This window comes from Metarhizium robertsii (genome assembly GCF_000187425.2).
Source record: "Metarhizium robertsii ARSEF 23 chromosome Unknown MAA_Scf_3, whole genome shotgun sequence".
Taxonomy (NCBI): Eukaryota; Fungi; Ascomycota; class Sordariomycetes; order Hypocreales; family Clavicipitaceae; genus Metarhizium; species Metarhizium robertsii.
Genome location: NW_011942171.1, coordinates 25,240 through 46,194, shown reverse-complemented (window position 1 = coordinate 46,194; position 20,955 = coordinate 25,240). Strand labels below are relative to the sequence as shown.

General features: G+C 48.7%; 5 protein-coding genes across 5 annotated transcripts; 3 read left to right on the top strand and 2 right to left on the bottom strand.

The window, feature by feature from the left end:
* Nucleotides 1-769: 769 nt before the first annotated feature.
* MAA_00246 (calcium permeable channel) lies at nucleotides 770-7,384 on the top strand (the record flags this gene model as incomplete). The annotated part of the gene is made up of 5 exons (XM_007818244.1): nucleotides 770-2,365; nucleotides 2,427-4,802; nucleotides 4,878-6,640; nucleotides 6,697-6,786; nucleotides 6,880-7,384. The coding sequence occupies 5 exons, from the start codon at nucleotides 770-772 to the stop codon at nucleotides 7,382-7,384; spliced, it is 6,330 nt and encodes a 2,109-aa protein (XP_007816435.1).
* Nucleotides 7,385-11,136: 3,752 nt separating this feature from the next.
* MAA_00245 (ATP phosphoribosyltransferase) lies at nucleotides 11,137-12,361 on the bottom strand (the record flags this gene model as incomplete). Its single annotated transcript, XM_007818243.2, has 3 exons — nucleotides 11,137-11,552; nucleotides 11,630-12,169; nucleotides 12,253-12,361. The coding sequence occupies 3 exons, from the start codon at nucleotides 12,359-12,361 to the stop codon at nucleotides 11,137-11,139; spliced, it is 1,065 nt and encodes a 354-aa protein (XP_007816434.2).
* A 2,621-nt stretch (nucleotides 12,362-14,982) lies between these two features.
* Nucleotides 14,983-16,811, top strand: MAA_00244 (Velvet 2; the record flags this gene model as incomplete). Its single annotated transcript, XM_007818242.2, has 6 exons — nucleotides 14,983-15,485; nucleotides 15,554-15,608; nucleotides 15,715-15,761; nucleotides 15,810-16,075; nucleotides 16,154-16,490; nucleotides 16,553-16,811. The coding sequence occupies 6 exons, from the start codon at nucleotides 14,983-14,985 to the stop codon at nucleotides 16,809-16,811; spliced, it is 1,467 nt and encodes a 488-aa protein (XP_007816433.2).
* A 1,444-nt stretch (nucleotides 16,812-18,255) lies between these two features.
* Nucleotides 18,256-18,783, top strand: MAA_00243 (uncharacterized protein; the record flags this gene model as incomplete). The annotated part of the gene is made up of 2 exons (XM_007818241.1): nucleotides 18,256-18,488; nucleotides 18,567-18,783. The coding sequence occupies 2 exons, from the start codon at nucleotides 18,256-18,258 to the stop codon at nucleotides 18,781-18,783; spliced, it is 450 nt and encodes a 149-aa protein (XP_007816432.1).
* Nucleotides 18,784-19,418: 635 nt separating this feature from the next.
* Nucleotides 19,419-20,829, bottom strand: MAA_00242 (uroporphyrinogen decarboxylase; the record flags this gene model as incomplete). Its single annotated transcript, XM_007818240.2, has 5 exons — nucleotides 19,419-19,492; nucleotides 19,568-19,958; nucleotides 20,060-20,595; nucleotides 20,676-20,717; nucleotides 20,775-20,829. 5 exons carry the CDS (start codon nucleotides 20,827-20,829, stop codon nucleotides 19,419-19,421), a joined length of 1,098 nt encoding a protein of 365 aa, XP_007816431.2.
* Between the last annotated feature and the right edge of the window lie 126 nt (nucleotides 20,830-20,955).

Here is a 20,955-nt window from a genome sequence, read left to right as displayed (position 1 = left end):
GGAAGAACATGGTGCCACGATCAAATCCCCTCTGGTGTGTTAAGGCTCCAATGCGGTATCTGTAAGGATGTGTATCCAATAAGAAGCTAGATTCAAGAGGGTACATATATCCACTAGTAAATTAGGTCATAGTAAAAGTCACTATCAGAAGGCTGAATACAAATCGCTACATCACACTATGCTAAATCTATGGTGCTAGTAAAGTCCCTTAAGATTACTAGCTCCCGGCAGGGATAATATGGGGCAAAATACCCACTGGAGCCTTAACACACCAGAGGGGATGCAGCCGAGTTGAAGCCGCACGTGTGCCAGATGGAATGATACATGTGCCAGGGGTAGACACCAAGAGACTGTGTCATCATTCGCATCGTCAGTGTTTCGCATTCAGCCTACAAACATTGTTGCATATCAGAGAGCCTTCCGATAAATACGGAGTAGCCGAAGTGCCTTTCATAAAGGGTGACGACGAGTTCAAGGTAAAAAGTGTCTATCCGAAGCTGGCTTCATCAACTCTCACTTCCACTGGACTTCGTCGCGCCACGCGATCTTGCAGATTCAACATCATCGACAAGCAAAGAAGAGCGCTCGTCAACATTGCTGTACCGCAACTCTAGGCAGTCTCATTACCGTTTTATTAACGCGATCACAGCTGTTGATCATGCTTCTGGCTTCTCCTGGTGCTTCGACACACGCAATCCGTTGATCGTGATGTTCGACTTTTGACTACTCCATCAACGTCGATTTTGAGCTACTACCAGTTACGCGGTCCATGTCCTCCAACCCCTCAGACGGCGGCCAGGCGCGGCGTCGTCGCTCTATTCCTCTACAGGACTTCCTCCTAACTCCAGGAGGCAATGCAGCTGACTGGCTGCCACCCAGTCATCAGCACGAATCTACATTTGACCGAAGCGGTGATAGACATTCACCAGCAGTTCCTGATAATATTCCTGCAAACACGACATATTGGTATGCCTCGCAGAACGGATCCGACAATGGGACAGGTCCTAGTTCGCCTATAGACCCAACGGTTCTGCAAGCCGCCCTTCCGCCCGACTTTCAGACATCTCTCTCAGAAGAACATGGCGTCCATGTCTCCCAGTCTGTCGGTACCTTCGTAGGGCCGCCATATATCGAAGAGCCCCCGAGCACCGAGTACGATGATTCCGACCGGATGCCCCTCACTGCCGGAGCACAACCAATATCGGGATCCATGCCAGTTGATGGTCATGATCCTAACATTCGAAGCAGTTTCCAAACTGTGTCAGACTTCGATTGCAACCCAGCCAAAGACCGTCAGTCAAACAACCTAGGGCATCATGTCCAATCTTCTTGCGAAACTTCACCAGGGAGACAACCCAGTTATGGTGGCACCTTAGGCCCCGGTGAATACAGAGTTTCTCGATCTACGTCGCCATCAGGTGCGTTACTCCGCGCCGGTTCGATTGTTCGAGCAATGTCTCAGCGAGTGGTAAATATTAGTGGAGAGAGTGAGCTGCCGGATCACAGGGCATCGAGACCCCAATCACGGTCGCCAAGAGCGTCTAGACATGACCGGGGGAGAAGCCCAGCAGTCTCTATGCTTGTCGATACTTCGTATCAATCACAGACAACGCAGCTTGCGCCAGAGAAGATGAATGCGGTTAGCCAGTATCGACCCTCACTTCCTTATAGCCGACCACCCAATCCCCTCAAAGGTCACTCGTTAGGCATCTTCTCTCCACAAAGCCGGGTTAGGCTCTGGCTGTGTAGCCTACTAGTCAACCCATACACCGAGCCATTCATACTTGTGCTCATCGTTCTGCAGGTCATTCTTCTGGCTGTAGAATCTGGCCCCAGTGTATTTGTCACAGGGAATGAGCGCCCAGACCGATGGGGGAGGCATATCATTGACTGGATTATGCTTGGACTCTTCATCGTCTTCACCGTGGAGCTTACTGCCCGTATTATTGTTTCAGGTTTCTTTTTTAATGCTGCTGAGTACAGCACAATAGATCGCCAAAAGGGTATTAGGGCTGCCATTGTTGAACAATACAGGACTGCCTTTCGACCCCAACGACAAAAATCCGTGAAAAGCAGCTCACAAACGGCACCACAGCATTCTACCTTCTCCCGCTCCTTTACCACCATGATGCAAAGCCAACAATCGCTACCTTCAACCATTGAAGAGCAGCAGCGCTATCAGCTAGCTCGACGTGCCTTTTTGCGACACTCCTTCAACCGCCTGGACTTTGTGGCGGTTGTCTCGTTTTGGGTTGCATTTGTACTGGGTATTACCGGAATCGAAAGCCGGCACCACATATATGTATTCAAAATGCTCAGTTGCCTCCGAATATTGAGGCTTTTGGCTTTGACCCACGGTACTGCGGTAAGCCCCTTCCACACTCCTCCTGACCAGTCTCAGCTTTCTAAATATGCCTGTAATGTAGATCATTTTGAGAAGCCTAAAAAAGGCTGCCCCTCTCCTCGTTCGAATTGCGTTCTTGGTCATGTTTTTCTGGCTACTCTTTGCAATCATTGGAATCCAGAGCTTCAAGTCTAGCTTGAAGCGGCAATGTGTTTGGTTGGATCCATCCGACCCTCAGAATATTACAGCAGCGTATACCAATGATATGCAATTCTGTGGAGGTCATTTGGATAATCAGACTGGTAAAATCTTGCCTTGGGTGAAGTTCGGGAGCACCAATTCGCTGGCAAGCCTGGTTAATGGGGCTCGAGATGGCAAGGGATTTATTTGCCCCCGGGGGTCCCTTTGCCTTCAGCAAGAAAACCCGTACGAGGGTACCGTTAATTTTGATAACATTGCCAATTCTCTGGAGCTTGTCTTTGTCATAATGAGCGCGAACACCTTCTCCGACCTGATGTACCACACGATGGCGTCCGACTACCTACAAGCCGCTTTGTTTTTTGGAGCCGGAATAATGATCATGTTACTATGGCTGACAAATTTACTCATTGCAGTCATCACCTCATCGTTCCAAGTCATCCGTGAAGAGAGCAAATCCAGTGCCTTCACAGCGGACAATGAGCCGTCTTTGCCAACTCGACCAGAGGAACGGGTCTGGAAATCACGATTACATCGGATTTATGATCGGACCACGGCTTTCTGGATACTACTTATTACTTTTGCATTGCTTTGCCAGTCTTTGCGCAGCTCTAAAATGTCGCACTCTCGGGAGCAATTCATCCACATAGCGGAGGTGATTGCAACCGTCTTTCTCGATATTGAAATCTTGCTTAGGTTTGCTGCGGACTGGCGTGGATTCTACCGAAGTTGGCGTAACAATTTCGATCTGTTCTTAGCGGTTGTAACGACGATTATACTTATCCCGCCGATTCCAAACACTCGGGCTTATTTATGGCTTACAGTGTTCCAAATTGTTCGAGTGTACAGGATTGTATTGGCGATTCCTGTCACTCGGAAACTCATCCTACTTGTACTTGGAAACGCTGCTGGTATTGCCAATTTGATGCTTTTTGTATTCTTGATGACGTTCCTAGTTGCAATCTTTGCATCGCAACTTTTTCGTGGTCAGATTCCTCAGAGTACGGATAACGGCGAACTGAACAGAATATCATTCTTCACGATTTACAATTCATTTCTGGGGATGTACCAGATTCTATCAAGCGAGAATTGGACCGAAATTTTGTATTCCGTCACGTCCCACACAAAGCAGTTTCATACTGCCTGGATTGGCGCGATGTTTCTCATAGGCTGGTTCATTCTTTCCTTTTTCATCCTGGTCAATATGTTCATTGCTGTCATTCAAGAGAATTTTGATGTCTCAGAAGATGAGAAACGGCTCGAACAGGTCAAGGCTTTCCTGCAGAGGAAGGAACTCGGACACAACCCTAGCAATCTCTCACTCTCGACAATATTTAGCCTAGGAAAATCTCGCCGACGTCGGGACCCATTAGACTATGGGCCAGCGATGATGGAAATGCTTCTCAAAGATGCAGTTGTACGGGACTTCCTAAACGATGAATCCTCAGACTCCGTGCATGAAAATGCAGTCTCCATGCCACAGAGAAGCGCAACTGCATTGTTTGGTAATGATGCCAACCCAGGCATGATTTCCAAGTTATGGAAGCGCCTTCTCAGCAAGTTGATGAACAAAGACCCGAATCCATTTTACTCCAATATCCGATTTGATGGTCCAAATGATACTCTCGATCCACGTCAAATGGCTCGGCAAGCGGTTTCAGCAACATCGGCAAGAAGAAAAGCCCAACGAGAATACCTCTCTCGGCACCCAAGATACAACGATTCGCTGTATATTTTCAAACCGAAACATCCTTTGCGACGGCTTTGCCAGAAGCTGGTTGGCCCTGCGAGAGGTCCTGAGAGATTCGATGGTGTGCAGCCCAACAAAGTAGCCTGGTATATTTTCTCCGCTTTTGTATACGCTGTTGTTGTCGCAATGGTAATTTTGGCTTGTGTTACAACACCGCTTTACCAGAAAGAGTATAGGGAAAACCACAGTACAAACACGTGGAACTGGTATGTCTGGACTGATCTCGCCTTTACCTCAGTTTTCACAGTTGAGGCGGCTATAAAAGCAGTTGCGGATGGTTTATTTTGGACACCAAACGCATATATGCGCAGCTCCTGGGGCATGATTGATGGTATTGTGCTTGTGACACTATGGATAAATGTCGTCACACTTTTAATCAATGATGGAGCCATATCACGGGCTGTTGGTGCATTCAAGGCTTTGCGAGCACTTCGACTACTTAATGTCAGCGACAGCGCCAGGGATACGTTCCATTCGCTCATCATTGTTGGTTGGTGGAAATTGATAGGAGTAGGTCTCCCCTTCTCTGTATTTTGCGCTCGTATTAGGTCTCAAACGTATAGCGGTACTGATGTCTCGACATAGGCTGCACTCATATCGCTTTCGTTGCTGATACCATTTGCCATATACGGCTTGAACCTTTTCAACGGTCTAATGGTTACGTGCAATGACTCCAACGCCAGCAATACCCTCGATGGATGTTTTGGTGAGTTTAGCAGCACTCCTTTCAAAAGCGATTGGAATATGCTAGCCCCGCGTGTTGCCTCCAATCCTTATTTCAATTTTGACGACTTTGGGTCTTCTCTCTTCACCTTATTTCAAATCGTTAGCCAGGAGGGTTGGACCGATGTTTCGTTTGCTGCCCAAGCTATTGTCAGCAAAGGAATGCAGCCTCAACAATTGGTGGCACAGGGTAACGCACTCTTTTTCGTCGTATTCAACTTGATGGCTACTGTGTTTGTCCTAACCCTGTTTATTTCTGTTTTTATGAGAAATTATACCGAACAAACAGGTGTTGCCTTTCTTACTGCAGAACAACGATCTTGGCTTGAGCTTCGAAAACTGCTACGGCAGATATCGCCATCCAAAAGTTCGTACAGAGAAACTGAGAAGAGCTGGAAGAAATGGTGCCATAAACGGGCCATTGAAAAACGCGGCAAATGGTATCTCGTCATTACCGTCGTTCTGGTGCTTCATCTTGTCTTGCTGATGACTGAGTTCAGCTCAGAGCCATTCTGGTGGACTAAAACTAGAGAAATTTTGTTTCTGCTCTTCATCCTGACATATGCCAGTAACATTGCTGTTCGAGTCACTGGTCTTGGATGGACTCGATTTCGAAAAAGTTCTTGGGACCTTTATTCGCTTATCACTGTTTCGGGGGCATTTGTGGCTACGCTGGCATTGATGATTGCCGACTCTACAGCTGACGCGTCGGTCCAACTGCACAAATTCTTCCTTGTGGCAATTGTGTTGCTATTGATACCGAGGAATGACGCCCTGGACCAATTGTTCAAGACTGCAGCGGCCAGCTTGCCAATTATAAGCAATTTGTTGGCCACCTGGCTAGTCTGTTTTCTTGTCTTTGCCATCGCAATGACACAAGCATTTAGCCTTACGCGGTTTGGGGACGAAGAAACGAGCGACATCAACTTTCGCAGTGTCCCAAAAGCCTTAATTCTCCTGTTCAGGATGAGCTTGGGAGAGGGTTGGAACCAAATCATGGAGGATTACGCTGAAATTCGGCCACCCCTCTGTGTTGAAGAGAGTAAATTCTTCGACAGCGATTGCGGTAGTAAGGCGTGGGCCCGCTTTCTATTCGTTGCGTGGAATATCATTAGCATGTATATTTTTGTGAACCTGTTCGTGTCTCTTATTTATGAAAGCTTCAGCTACGTCTATCAACGCTCTAGCGGTATGGCCGTGGTTGATCGAGATGAGATACGGCGATTCAAAGAAGCGTGGCGGAGCGTGGACCCAACCGGAACTGGTTTCATCTCCAAGGAACAGTTTCCGCGCCTGCTTGGAGAGCTCTCGGGCGTATTTCAGATGCGAATCTACCAGCCGGAGGATTCTATTGGACAAATATTGGAGGACGTGCGTGGCGACTCTAAATCAACCCGGCACATGTCCATTGCTACGGCAAACTTTTACAATGACATCGACGTCGACAGGCTTAACCAGAGACTGGCTAAGCTCGACGTCGAGAAGATTCGCGAGCGTCGCCGCCGATTCAAGATATTCTTTGGGGAAGTGCTGGTATCCGCGGATCCAGACAGAGGTATTGCTTTTACGGATGTCCTATTAATTCTTGCTCATTACAACATTATCAACGACAGCAAGAGCTTGAAGTAAGACATTGTTCACAGGCCTAAGGTGTTTGCGGCTGTGCTAACATATTGCATAGACTCGAAGAATTCTTGCGACGCCGAGCTCGGCTGCAACGTGTCGATGAAGAAATACGGCGGAAGGTGGTCCAAGGCTTTTTTGATACACTGTGAGAGACACCCTTACCCAGTAGCTACAAAACATGAGGTCTCGTCGAAAGACAAACACAATAAAGTGCGTGAGCTAACTCAGCCTTCCTCAGTTACTGGTCAAGAAGATTCAAAAAGCACATGGAGAAGAAGCGTGCATCTCGTATGTCAGTGATCCCGCAGCTTGCGATACCACACATCCTTGTCGACGACAAGCTTGGCGGCAACTTGACGAAGAACCAGGGAAGGGATGCAGCCTTTCCAGAGCAGCCTCGGTGGACACAGCTGAGCGCAGGGGAGGGAGCTGGTCAGCAAGCTCCATCAGAGTCAACCCATCTCAGCCTTCATGACGCAGTATACGAGCACCCTCTTAGTCATCCTCGGTCATCTCAAACTACTACTTCGCGTCAAGACACCTCTTTTGGGTTTAGTTTCGAACTCTACGAGCCCGAATTCCATACTCCAGATGTGTCCCAAGGAAGCCGTCGTGGAAGTGCAACCAGCCCAATGGAGGCTCGCGATATGCTTGATGATTCTGTGTGGATGGAAAGTATCAGAAGGAGTGCGACGTTACGGAAACCCGATAGGGGATCATACCGCTTTGGGGATCTTGGGTAAAGAGGAATCCGGCGCGATATGGGATGGTATATATTGATGGAAACAATCACACATAAGGGAACTCGCTATGTGTGAGATGATAGCGGCAACAGTGTTGACCTTAGTTCATGCATGAAGAAAATCAATTACTTGGTTTTTTTATTTCATCTTACTCATTACTAGTATCATTAGTAGGGGGTCTCAGGGCACAGGCATGACGTATCGACGCATCGTGGTAGAGGTATGAAATAATTAATATGTCATTTACCTGAACACGTCAGGTATTATTATTATGCAAGGTGGGACGCTTGAATACAAGGTATCCTTATGAAAGGGAAAGCAGTGGCTCCCAATTGAGGCGTGGTTTATGGGCATTGTACGAAATTCGGCTATGCAAGGTCTTAAACTATGCGCATCTTCAACGTGTCTTCATTCTGTGATGCATTCACAGGAGGTATGACTCTGGGTTACATGGGCTCACCACTCCGCAGCACCGAATGCTTGGTTTTGACATCTCGATTCGTGCTTGCATCCACTCCTGCTGCGCGGCTGCTTCATACCATTGATGCGACACCGAAGCAAGGCTGGTTTCAGTTTCGGTGATCGCAGGGGCGCGGCCAGGGTTTTGGCGTGGAATTGTCTCCTGAATGCAGGGCGACCCTGAAACCGAACAGGGGATGATAACGTACATAATGCCCTCATCCCAAAAAGGCTCATACATGGAGGGCTTAAAATTGATGTGCTTCGACACCCGTTCACAGGGATACGACCCTGACGCGACTTGTGATCCATTGTACTGTCGGGAATCTCGGGGCATTCCGCACCAAAATGGGATATGGTGTAGCATTCATTTATGCCCCCCTTTGCCAGCGGGGCATTCCTCTGGCATTAGACGTCGGACTATTTGGGCACCTGTCAATAACCCAAACGGTTTGATTGTCAAGGGAAGAAATACTCGCTAGGTCCTATATTGTACGTGCTGGGTTTGGACAAGTCGTCCCGCACTTGGCCTGTGTTAATAAGAGGTTCCCCCTCCCTTACGCACGTTGAGACCACTTTCAACTCAATAAGTTCCATCCAGATGGTCAGAAGAAGAGAAATCAACCACGAGCTAGGCAGGCTCTGCTACATTCATTCTTTTCCTATTTATGACTGCGGCCCCTTGATTACCCTAGCTCTTACGGGACCATCTTGAACGACCACGTACGAGACACGAGTATATTTAAAGATCCAACAACTTCTTTGGTTTTGTGGTCTTGTCCCCGACTACACTCAGTCTTCGCCGCCTTCAAAATATCTCCCTCATATCAGAAACAGAGTGTTCAGCAGTGTTCTGTACAGCGGGACATACTCAACTGGACATATATCAAAGAACAGGCTTTCGGTCTGATATTCTCTTCTCGCTGGCGAGTCTTTTTTTTCTTCGTATTTGCAGTACGGCCTTGTTCTTCTCATTACAATGCCTTACCTTCGATTCCAGCCTTCCACCTTGGATGGGCAACTACGAAGTCAGAGGCTTTCAATCCAGTCACGGCTGTCAACAGCCTCCTCCTCCCACGAAAGCACCAACAAGTCGAGTATTATACAAACCACAGAAAGCCCCGTAAACGCCATTATATCTCGTCAGTCATCTATGTCTATACTTGAAGAAGAGCGGAGACACTTTCCTACCGGCCTCAGTGTTTTGGAGCCCCGTCCCTTGATATATTGGAGTAGTTTAGAAGAAAGGATCCAATCATGCTCTATTTAAGAGTTCGTTCCTTATCCCTGGGGGACAAATGCGCGGTGTTTTGGGATCTACATGTCGTTGAAGGTTCCCATCTCATTGATGGGTTTGCGAGCTCCTGTCATTTTCGAAGGCGTCGGTGTTTTCCCCCACAAGATACAACTGGCGGTTCATCAGTCTCAAGTACACATGCACTGCATATATATATGTAAATATAATTAACGTCACGGGAAACTAATGGCTTATGCCATTTCCTCTTCTCCCAATATCTGTGCAACTACATCCTGCTTGAACCATCGTGACGTAGCTTGATTAGCTTACACTCTTAATCCAGGTGCAATCCAAAGTTTTTTCAAAAAAAGAAGGTAACAAAAGCCAGGAATGCCATTACGATGACATTGATTCAAGAATCTGAAAGTCACAGCCTGCATATACCCCTATTATGTGCATAATTTTCGTCACCCTCCGTAATTAATGTCTGTGATGTGAAGAAAAGTTTGAAGAGTCGCCATTGCTGCCCGCTATATATGCCGAAAGGGCATTTCACGATGTTAGGAGTACCATCGTCGACAAAGAACTTTAGCCAAGTGCCATAAAACCCAAGTGATAATGGCTAAGAAGACGGCCAAGAATATGATGATTCTGTTGCGACCTCTGAATGCCTCTTCGGCTTCCAATTTCATAATTCGTCCTTGCTTAGTATGGTAATGCCACACCTCTTCTTCGTAATGATGAGGACCTTGTGATCTGACGCGTATATCAGTCGCATATGGCTGTGACCGGAATATTATATGGTGAAGTAATGTAGGCAAGCGTCCTGATGCCTCGGTATGATTGCGTACCCTCATATAGGAGTACTCAAGGTCGACTACAACAAGAGATAACAGGAAGGAGACAAAGTTTATTGGAGTCATAATAATCTGTACATTAGTTAGACGCCAAAGGTATTATTTCCAGGCTACGGCCACATTGGATCATCCTAGAATCGAGCCATACCGTGTATACAGAAGACGTCCCCCACGAGAGGCGAGACTCCGCAACCTTGCGCCCATGGACCAAGTCACCATCTGACATCGCAGAGGTTGTAATACTGTAAGCCGAGAGAAGTAAACAAGGTTGATGAAGACTTGCCCTCGAGGCAAGCACTGCAACTGCAATGTGCAGCTCCAGAAGATGCAGATGCCGATCAAGACCGCATCTGTGAGCTGTGTATTTGAGTGGCGAACAAAGTCATCAGGGCTGACTATGCCGAAAGAAAGATACAAGTAATGGTACTCTGGTCCTCAGAGCTGGTCAGGCGTAACTTTGCTGCCGTGTCGTCCTCACATGCCTACTTAAGTACGCAACGCTTTGCTGGGAACAACCGCCCTTCCGTATCATCCGCCGTTGTGGCGAAAGACGAACAACCTCGACAAACCATGACGAGCCTGTGGGCCGTGTTAAGAGCTTGCTGACCCTATGGTGCGCGAAACCCAAAATGGGACGAATTGTGGCTGAATTCGGTCCTCTGGTTTGGCAACTCGTAGGTTCTACCGCAGGTGCTACGACCAGGGTGACTATTTGCATCCTCGCAATTAGAACTACCATTTTCCTGTGACAAAGGGACTCGACCCAGGATGAACAGAGCCGGGGTGTCAGTTGTGCGTCCGGAAGCCCTGCTTGTTACGTCCTCTCATTATGACAAAAGGCGGCGGATCAGATAACTGCCGACCTGGAGAAGCGAGCAGCCTCCTATAGAGTTTGTGTTGTTTATGTGCGTGTCCATCATCACTCTTGGCATAGAGGCAGTGTTTACGGGTCATATACGTCAATTAGCTGGTCGCCCGGTCCCAGCTTGCGGAATTATGGGAGAGGAATCTATCTAGTTTAGCGTCCCAGGGTCTTTCCAGCACTAGGTCCCCAACTCTTGCCAAACCAGGTTTAATACGACTGCAGCTAGGCCACCTATCTCTGTTCTTAATCTATTGAGTCAATTGCGAAAAATGATTGTAAAGGAAGTAGGGAGTACGATTCAATGACAACCGTTGCCGTCCAGATAGCGACAGTCTCATCGCGTGTTGTGGATATCGAGGACGAGAATATCGTGCGCGCCAACCCGAGTCAAGTCGTCCATTACGAGAGCAATCCGTTTCTTTTCCACCATAGAGCTGACTGCAACCCATCCTTCAGCGTCAAGAGTGGTGATTGTAGGCGCTCTTTTACCAGGGGTTATTTTACTAGCATCCGGAAGCCGCGATCTCTCGATATTGTACTGGCACAACACGTATCGTTGAGCAGCAATGACTCCTCGGATTCTCGAAGCAATCAGGTCAACCATGTCCGCGTTTGATGGGGACCGAGACTTGACAAGCACAGCAGTCGATTCCACAACAGTGTCTATAGCCTTGAGGCCAGCAGCACGCATGGTTTCGCCGGATTCTACAGGCCACATGTCAACACTGTCATTGGACGATACCCCGTGTCCTAAGGATAAGCACAAAAGCAACCAAGACATTTTGATGGTGATGGTATTGGTTAGGCGTTTTGCAGCTCAAACTTACCAACAAGATCAACAATTCCGTCAGCGACTCCCAAGGCACAAGCGGCTTCAACGCTGCCGCTCAGCTCAACAATCTTCGTCTGCGGTTTTCGCCTAGGACCGGGTGAAGAGCCATCGCCAGCACCTTTGGCTTCTAGTCGAGCAAAATATTCGGCAGCCAGGTGCACGAAGCTTGTACCAATAGTTTTACCAATCAGGTCTTGGCCGGTGACGTATTCACCCTTCTCTGGAACTTGTACTTGGAGCTTGCATGCGCCGAATCCCAGCTCCATAACCATCTCACAGTCTGGCGTCTCGTCTGTGTCCACACCGCTGCTCGTCACCGCACGCACAGACGCATCATGTTCTTTGACCTGGTCCCATCCTGTGATGCCCAAGTCAACGCGGCCCTGGCCGACAAAGGTTGGAATGTCCGCTGCGGGCAAGAATATGAGTGCGATTGGCAGATTTTTGACGAGAGCGATATCAAGTCGGTTTTCGCGGCGGAATTGGATATCGGCACCTTCTAGCAAATTCAGCGCAGCTTGGTTCAACCGGCCCTCTACATCCATGGAAGTCAGCCACTGAAGATTCTCACCCACTATGCTAGTGAGCGACACAAATTTCAAGTGTAATACCACTCACTCTTTGGTACCGCGAACAAAAGGCGACCCTCGAGGCTGGGTTGAGAAAAGGTCGGGTCAGCAAGACTGATTGATACAGCGACAGTATCGCGGAAAAGGCAGCTCCGCATGGTGGGTGTTTGGGAAAGAGAAGAAAAGAGTCATGGCGGCACCAGCTAGAAAGTAGATCTGTCCGTACTTACTGGTTGACTAGATCCATATTCTGTTGCAGAAGGAATCTCTCCAGTCTAGGTCGCGCAAGATTGTTGATGAGCGGAAATTGGAGGAATCACTAGCTCATGGAGGGGCAGCGGTTTTTTCTTTTGCCGCAGCCAGGAGAGTTCCGAACGCGGGGCAGGTATTATGACTGGACCTCATCCGTCGACCAACACACACAATGTCAGCACGACACACATTTCGGCAGTGAATACTCCGTATTGGGCAAAGGACTGATGTGTTGGCGCATTAGCATCCCCCGCCCCCTTCCGTGACACAGTCCACCACACCAGCAGGAGGCTAAATGGAGCAGTCAGACTGCCCAAATGCCACATGCAACATCAGGCACGCCGTTGATGACAAAGTCTGCATGGAACATGACTATCGAGTGAAACAGCGATATCATGAAGGCAAAGCCTTTTAGCAGTGTACGTACCTATCACCATTACGTACCTATGTATGTAGTATATACATAAAACATTCAATAGTTCCATTGCCCACCTAGATAGAACCTACCAAGTCTGGCAGCTTTGATCCCTCTTGGACAAGTCTCGAGACTCCGTCTCCCTTGTTCCCCCGCGGGTAGTACTAGCAGACGTATTAAGCAATACGCAGTAGGCATCCAATAAGGAACACCTGCCCATCAGAAGAGTGTTTCATCCTACCAGCTCGAGGGTAGATAGGTTCAAGTTTTACCTTAATTGCAGCTGCGTCGACACACCAGACGACACGATCGAAGTTTTCTGTAGAGGACCAAGAATGGCCGCAACTCCCTCCAACTTGGAGACTTCGAACGTACTTGGCTAGCGTCCTAGCATGTGTCCTTGGTTAAATCATGCCCCCAGCAACCTGAATCCACAGTTGTTGACCCTTTGTGATTGACTCTTTGCGATTGACCTTTTGCGTCGTCTCTCACAGACCTCCAGGGCTACCTAAGTGGTATGTAGTGTGAGTGACTTTAGTTGGTTGCGGGCATTGATTTTGCTTCCGATATCCGCAAGTAGCTATGTTATGGTTTATTCATGCGCCTGGGAGCCAATCCATGAGTTATTATTGACGAACCATCCATTCAATGCATGTGATCATCATCCTTGCTCTCTCGACTACCTTGTCATGTAACTCATGTTCTCACCACCACCACAACCAATCCAAAACCCTAGTTCAATCCTCCAGCCACCATCTTTCATGTTCCAAATATCAATGCCCGCATGACTGTTGCCGTAAATTGGCTCCGGATCCACATGCACACTCGCACTTCCGGAGCTCTTGTTCTATTAGTGCTACTCCGTACTGCGCACCAACATGGCACTGGGGTAATAATGATTGATGCTAGTACTTGCCAACCTAGTCATTGCCTAGGCCCGGAGGGAGTGCAAGCATTTTTTATCGTCCGAGGGAACCATCGAGGGCAAGCCAATGGCGTGTTCATTGGTTTGATGGCCAACCTGTGCACATGTCCTACACAGTCGATTTTGACAACCTAGGCGTTCACGGGACATCCGCTCACGGCTCAATCGGTTTGGCGCGCTACTGCTACCTGGAGACGGACCAGCAGTTATTTGACGCCACATGAGCAACGTTCTGACCAGACCTCTCTCTGGCCGCCAAACGGAAGCCCAACACGGCCTCAACGTGACACGGTTAGAAGCGCCAGCTACCTCTGGATTGGGAAGCTGGAAAGCACCGTCGACTGGTCAGGGTCCCTCAGTAAGCGAGTAAGAAGCTCCAGTCTAGAGCACACTGTAGACCAGGTCTCAAATCCGGCCATCACAAGGCCTTCAGCAGTCAAATGCTTGACATCTTCCCAGTCTGGTGTGCCAAAAGTGCTGGGTCAACATCGAAAGCGCACACGCTCGGCGGCTCCGTCTTTTGGGCGAGTGCCACCTCCAAGCATCTGGACGCCAACTGATTGAACTGGACTGGTTATGCCGCCGGCGTAGTGCTCCAGAAACCACCATTTGAACCATTAGTACAGATCTCGCTTCTCCACAACATTCAAAGTTGCAAAAGCATCATTGATCCATCTCGCCCGCGGCTGGTCGCTGGTGTCACTCCAGTCCCCCCTGTTTGGTTGGCTGGCTTGGTCTGCCTCGAAATAATCTGTCGTACTGTGGGCACTTGAGGGGTCTTGTTCCCAACGTGTCGACCAGTCCAAGATTTGCCCAACATCAAGCCATTTATGATATCTAGACCCTCCATTTCGTTCCCTTCCACGCAGGTCGCCCTCCCGTCGCAGTCCTTCGCGACACGGGACCCAAAAAAAAAAAGTCTCGGTTTTCTTTCATTTAACCTACCCAGGTCGAGCCCGATCGGCCTCTAGTATGAAAGCGGCAAATTCCCTGCAACTTCGACTGATAATAGCTCACTCGCGCGCCCAACACCACCACCAATATCTCGACTGCCGCGCTGCGCCGTGACATCGCAAACCTCTAGCTCGCGATTGCGAGCACGGCTACAAAGGCTGTATAGTTTCCGCCATCCTTTTTCCCGATATTGCAGCGCTCTGTGTATACAGTCTCTCTCGGGCTCCGACGAAATGGGGTCGACGTACCCTCCTCCCTCAGACATGTCGCAGCAGTTACCTCTTCCAGGCGGCTCGTACCCGCCGCCAGGTTCAACTGCTGCCTCAAGCCACCAGACCACCGGCCATTCAATGTATGGCTATCACAGTCACCATAACCACCAGCAGCATCAACAGCTACCGCCATCGCAGCCTCGTCCTTCACAGCTCAGTGCTCACGACGTTCATCATCAACGACCTGGCAGCCAGTCACAAAGTCAACCCCCTCATCATTCGCATCCAAACCCACAACCTCATCAACTCTCTCAACATGTCCAGTCGCACCCTTCTCATCCGCTTTCCCAGCACCAACTTCCCCCGTCACAAATGCAACCTCCTTCGCGTTCCAGGCAAGATGACACACAGCCAGCATCTGCTGGTGGTGTAACCTCAACACCCGCAGGGAAACCTCTTGGGAATCCCCAGCAGATATTGAGCCCGTTCTCGAAAATTGACGATGTGACTGGTCGCAAGTACCAGTACGTATTACTAGATTTATCTTGTTTAATTCTTACATCCGATGGGAGATACTGATACAAGCTCACAGACTCGACGTTGTTCAACAACCCCGACGAGCGCGAATGTGCGGTTTCGGCGATAAGGTAAAGACACCATTTTGCCATCATTATGTCTTTTGTTGGCTCCCTAACTAGACTCAGGATCGACGTCCTATCACTCCACCTCCGTGTGTCCGTCTAATCATTACAGATATTGCCACTGGCAAAGAAATTGATTGCAAGTGCGCCTCCCCTCCCGTGAGCTAGCTCCTCTAGTGATCTCGCCAAACTTACACTTTTTGTTAGTGACATCGACCACTCCATGTTTGTCCTCAACGTTGATCTCTGGAATGAAGACGGCACAAAAGAGGTCAACCTTGTTCGCTCCTCCACAGGCAGCCCTTCGATCTCATCGACTACACCTTACTCATATACCACCTTAAATGGAGGTGATGTCGGGATGGCCCCGTACACTCAACATGTCCTTCCATCTAATCGCGACCAATCGTACAATACACCTCCCACTGTCGGTTACGGTCAGGACTATCAGATACAAGGTGGATACGGCCAAGGTGCGTATACGTTTGTGTCCTATGACTGCAAAATGGTAGCCACGAAGAAGTAGATACATCTGAACTTTTTGTCTACAGCGCCGTCCTATCCTTCAAATGGCTCATATGGCCCACCACAGCAATATTTCCCTCATCACCAATCATACCGCCCTGAGGGGAATGTCACACCTCTACCTTCACAGTCGAATGTTTCTCCGTATACTAGAAATGGTTCTACCGGCCCAACGGGCTATGTTCAAGACCATAATCCTATGGCGAGGATGGCAATGGTTGGCGGACAGCCACAAGGCATGTTTACTCGAAATCTGATCGGCAGCTTGGCAGCTAGTGCATTCCGTCTTAGCGACACTCATGACCGTATTGGAATATGGTTTGTTCTTCAAGATCTCAGTGTCCGGACAGAAGGCCCCTTCCGGTACGAATACCCATGGATGATTTAGTCTTTGTCAACGCATTAACTTAATTTTGCCTTCACAGCTTGCGGTTCTCTTTTGTAAATGTTGGGCCGCCAGACGGCACCCCTCGCGATTCTGGTGCCCCAAAGATCAACAAAAACAGGGCCCCAATTTTGGCATGCTGTTTTAGCGACGTGTTCAATGTATATTCGGCCAAGAAGTTTCCCGGTGTGTGTGAAAGCACGCCATTGAGCAAGACATTTGCCACTCAAGGAATTAAAATACCAATTCGAAAGGACTCGAATGTCAAAGGTGGTGACGACGACGACTACGGCGACTAGTGTCTTCTCTCATTATTCGCGGAGACAATTGGATAAACAAATATATGCGGAGAGACAAACTCAAGCTCCTCATTTGGTGTGTAGGTAGTTCTTGCAGGTGTTCCTGTCCATTTGGAGAGATGTGGGAGGCGAATATGCCAGGGGAATAGACAGAGAACGAGTGAGGAACGAAATATGCTACGTTGCGGAAAATACCGGCTTATTCTTAGCTATTCATTCGGTGGAATTGTAAGTTGTAAGTTGCACGAAGGCTTCCAGATAATATTATGCTATTCGGAAAAGGAATGTGTTGGTTTAATTCGTTTCACTGTGAGTTTCTTTTTTACGACCAGATTTCAGGTACAATATCAAAAAGATTTTGCCTACGCTTCCTGCGATGCCATGGATCGGTGTGTTAGTATACGTCATACGGAATTTCCTAACGGCAGTCTATGGACCGTCTAGCATCTCTGCTCCCAAGCAATATATATATATATGCCCACCTCCCGGGAACTCAAGTCCACAGGTAATCCTCGTTTCCTACATAGGTAGGTATGTATCGTATCTTCCCGATGGTATAATTCACAATGAAAACAAGCGAAGGTGATCAATGGCTCTAGGACGCGTCGGTAGACAGACAGACTTTTGAGGATGTGAAGTATCGAATCTCCTTCGGCTTATAGCATTAGTAATTCGTCAGTGCGCAGGGCAAGGAGCCATCATATGAATGCCCAATAGGTGAGGTCCAATGTGATGCCAATTAAGGTCTTGCCCACAGCACGTATACCAAATCCCTAGGTCTACAGCAGCATCACCACGTGCTCCATGGCTTCGGATTTTACAGTTCACATAGGTGAGTAGTCTCCAACTGTATTTTATTGGCCACCTAGGGATACTCGTAGTTGCATGTTCAAGGCAATGGGAGCAACTTGATGGGGGAGGGGGGTTGTCAAGATCAACCAGACTCGGTCAGTTGACGTTAGGAGCTCACTTACAAGCAACATAGCGCTAGTCCTAAAGGACGCTGTGACAAATGGCTGACTCCTTGTCGGCGCAAGGAACCACCAGACCAAGCCGATGAAGGCAGTACGCGCAGGCCATCCTCCATCCAAACGGCCTGGAACCGTTAACTGGTGTGCAGCCACTTGCACCACCAGGAAGCGGGCACCTGGTCGAATATTAATTCTTCCCCTAACCCTGCCCCCATCCGGTTCCTGACCCGACCTGCAGTCGCCAGACCTGCCTTGTTAGACCTCTTGACCGGTCTATTGGTCATCTCGACGCTTTTTGAAACCTATTATTATCATTGTACCCGCGCGATTAAGCTCGAGGTGTCGAAGTGGCGAGGAGAGTTGCCCGCTGCCCTGACAGCTTAAGGGATCATCGTTTTCAAAACGCCAACCGTCTCGCGCTCTCGAGTTTGCCCTCCTGCGGTTGCGAGAATTTTCCAACAAGAAGCGAAAACATGGCACAGAAAAATGAAGCCAGCAGATCGCCAGTGACACCCCAGCTGTCCTCCCACGGCCGTGGTGGCGCCGGCAACATGGTTGACTCTTCCCAATCATCAAAACTTCATCCATCAGACCTCGAGACACCGGTACTAAAGAATCCAGTCGTCACCACGGGTCGCGGTGGCACGGGAAATATGGCTAAAAATGCTGACCCTCGTGAGACTCGGCGAAGACAGGATGTTGGAGCGTAAGTAGACGGCAGACGATGAGCCCCTATCCAGACCAGCGTCGACCGTTTCGGCTTACACATGTCCTCTTTCGCCAGGGTTCCAAGACGATACAGCTCCGGTGCCCAGCATTCCGGCCGTGGTGGTGCAGGCAACGTGTTTCGTGAAAACGAGGACTCGGGCGAACTAGGCCGTAAAATCAGCAGGGACCAAGCTGTGACGGATGATGCTCCTAGTCGTGACGCCGTTCCGAGTCCGGATCCTGATGCGACTTCTAATAAACGTAAGAATTGGCTCTTTGGGAAAAGGCCATAGGATTGAGTTCTCTGCTTTATTGCTACAGGCTTCGTGTGTCATGTTGCATTACCATTTGAAATGGCACCACTGCTTTGTTCTGTCACGCGCAAATTTTTTCTGTCTGATGCTATCCCTCAGGATGGAATAGTTCTCAGATTCTGTTTTTGTCTTAAGACTTACGAGACTATGAGTGCGGAGCGTGGATTTGCGGTTTGGTATGGTTTTGCTATTTTATTTGCCTGGCTTTGGGTGTTGGTGTTGCGCATATGATATTTTAAAGACATTCTGTGTGTTTCAAAGTTGGCCTTGGTACTTATCACGGCAGCATGACCAGAGCGGATGCAAAACGGATCGGCATATATCACAGGGGCTGGGTGATGCCAGATTTGGCAAAAGAGGACGAAAGCAATATGTGACTGTTTCCTCATCATTCAGAAGATTTAAAAAGGTTCTATGTCAAGTTTAAATTGCTTTTCAGTATGTCAGACCCCTATAGTGGAATGGTCCAAATCGACTCGATATACTTATTGCACTGGTGTGAATGTACCTTGTGCCTTGTACCCTCCCAGCTTCCTGGACTCATCTGTGTGTGTCAAATGGACTAACAGCGTTCTAGCTGAAAGTCACGACAGGAAGTGACCAGGAGCAGATACTCAACTTTTTGTCAGCCTGTGAATCTCCTCGAAAAAGTGCTTCAAGTTGTCAGGGTCGACGCCAGGTGTAATACCTGTGCATGGAATATGGTTAGCTATGCGCAGATCAGACGGCCAACATAGGTTATTAGTTTCTGCTTGTGCCATACCGTGTCCTAAGTTAGCAATCCAGCCCTTCTTGTCGACCCAAAATCCTTTGACCATTTGTTCCACAGCCAGTGTTATCGCTTCCTTAGTTCCATACAAGACACCAGGGTCAGCGTTGCCCTGGAAGACTACATTGCGTGATCCGCGAATCCTGAGAGCCGCTACAGGGTCTTGGAGCCAGTCCATGCCCACAACGTTGTATCCTAGATTGCATACAGAGTCCAAGGCATACCATGCACCCTTAGGAAAGACGGTCATAGGAACACGATCCAGTCCCAAGCTCTTCAGCTTGCTCGGGAGCTTCTGTGCAATGTGTGACAGGTAAGGCTCGGAGAACTCGCGGAACGACGATGGAGACAGCTCTCCAGCCCAAGAGTCGAATACCATGACCATCTGAGCAAAGAAGAAGGCAAGATGTTAGTCCATGAGAGGAATTCAGCTATTAATGGCGGAGTTCAACAAGAGCGGCCGTGCCCCGTCGGCTTTTATCATACCTGTGCACCAGCCTCTACTTGACGGGCCAGATGATCCACGCATATATCTGCAATCTTTGAAAGAAGCCTCTTGCTTTCCTCGGGGTATTTGTATATCCAAGTTTTGCTGTGAGCAAACAGTTTAGTGCCACCACCTTCAACCATGTAGCAAAAGAGAGTCCAAGGAGCACCGCAGAAACCAATCAGAGGTACTCTCCCAGCGATTTTCTTTCTCGTAAGTGTAATGGCTTTGTAGACGTAGTCTAACTCTTTTGCCACCTGCACGTCTCTGTTGAGAACTTGGTCATATTGGCCATCCTTGGGAGTCTTCAATGGATTAGGAAAGTGTGGGCCTTTCTTGTCTACCATCTCGACCTCCATTCCCATTGCCTGTGGAATGACTAGAATGTCCGAGAAAATAATTGCGGCATCCAGTAATCCAGCAAAACGTTCAACCGGTTGAAGGGTTAGCGTCGACGCAATCTCCGGATCCCGGCAGCACTCGAAGAAATCGCGATTTCCTTTCGCTTCATGGTATTCGGGAAGATAACGGCCAGCTATAATTCTTTATCAGTGAATCAATTTTCGTAGCATGATTTGCCGCGGGTGGTAGTGCTCAAAGACTGCCGGTACTGACCTTGCCGCATCACCCACATTGGTGGGCGTTCAACCTCTTGGCCTACACATTACGTCGTCAATATTGCCTTCACATATTCGCATAATGACACTTGCCTACCCCATGCTGCCCGGAGTAAAAGATCGTTCTTCAATGGCTCAAAGGAATGTTCCATTGTGACAGGAGCTTCCAACAAATCGCAATTGCGGAGGCAATGAAAGATGCAAGTCACCCCACCAGCCCTTAACCTGTTAACGAGGGGCAGCTAGCTTATCGGCGTTGATGACACCCGACTGCCGCG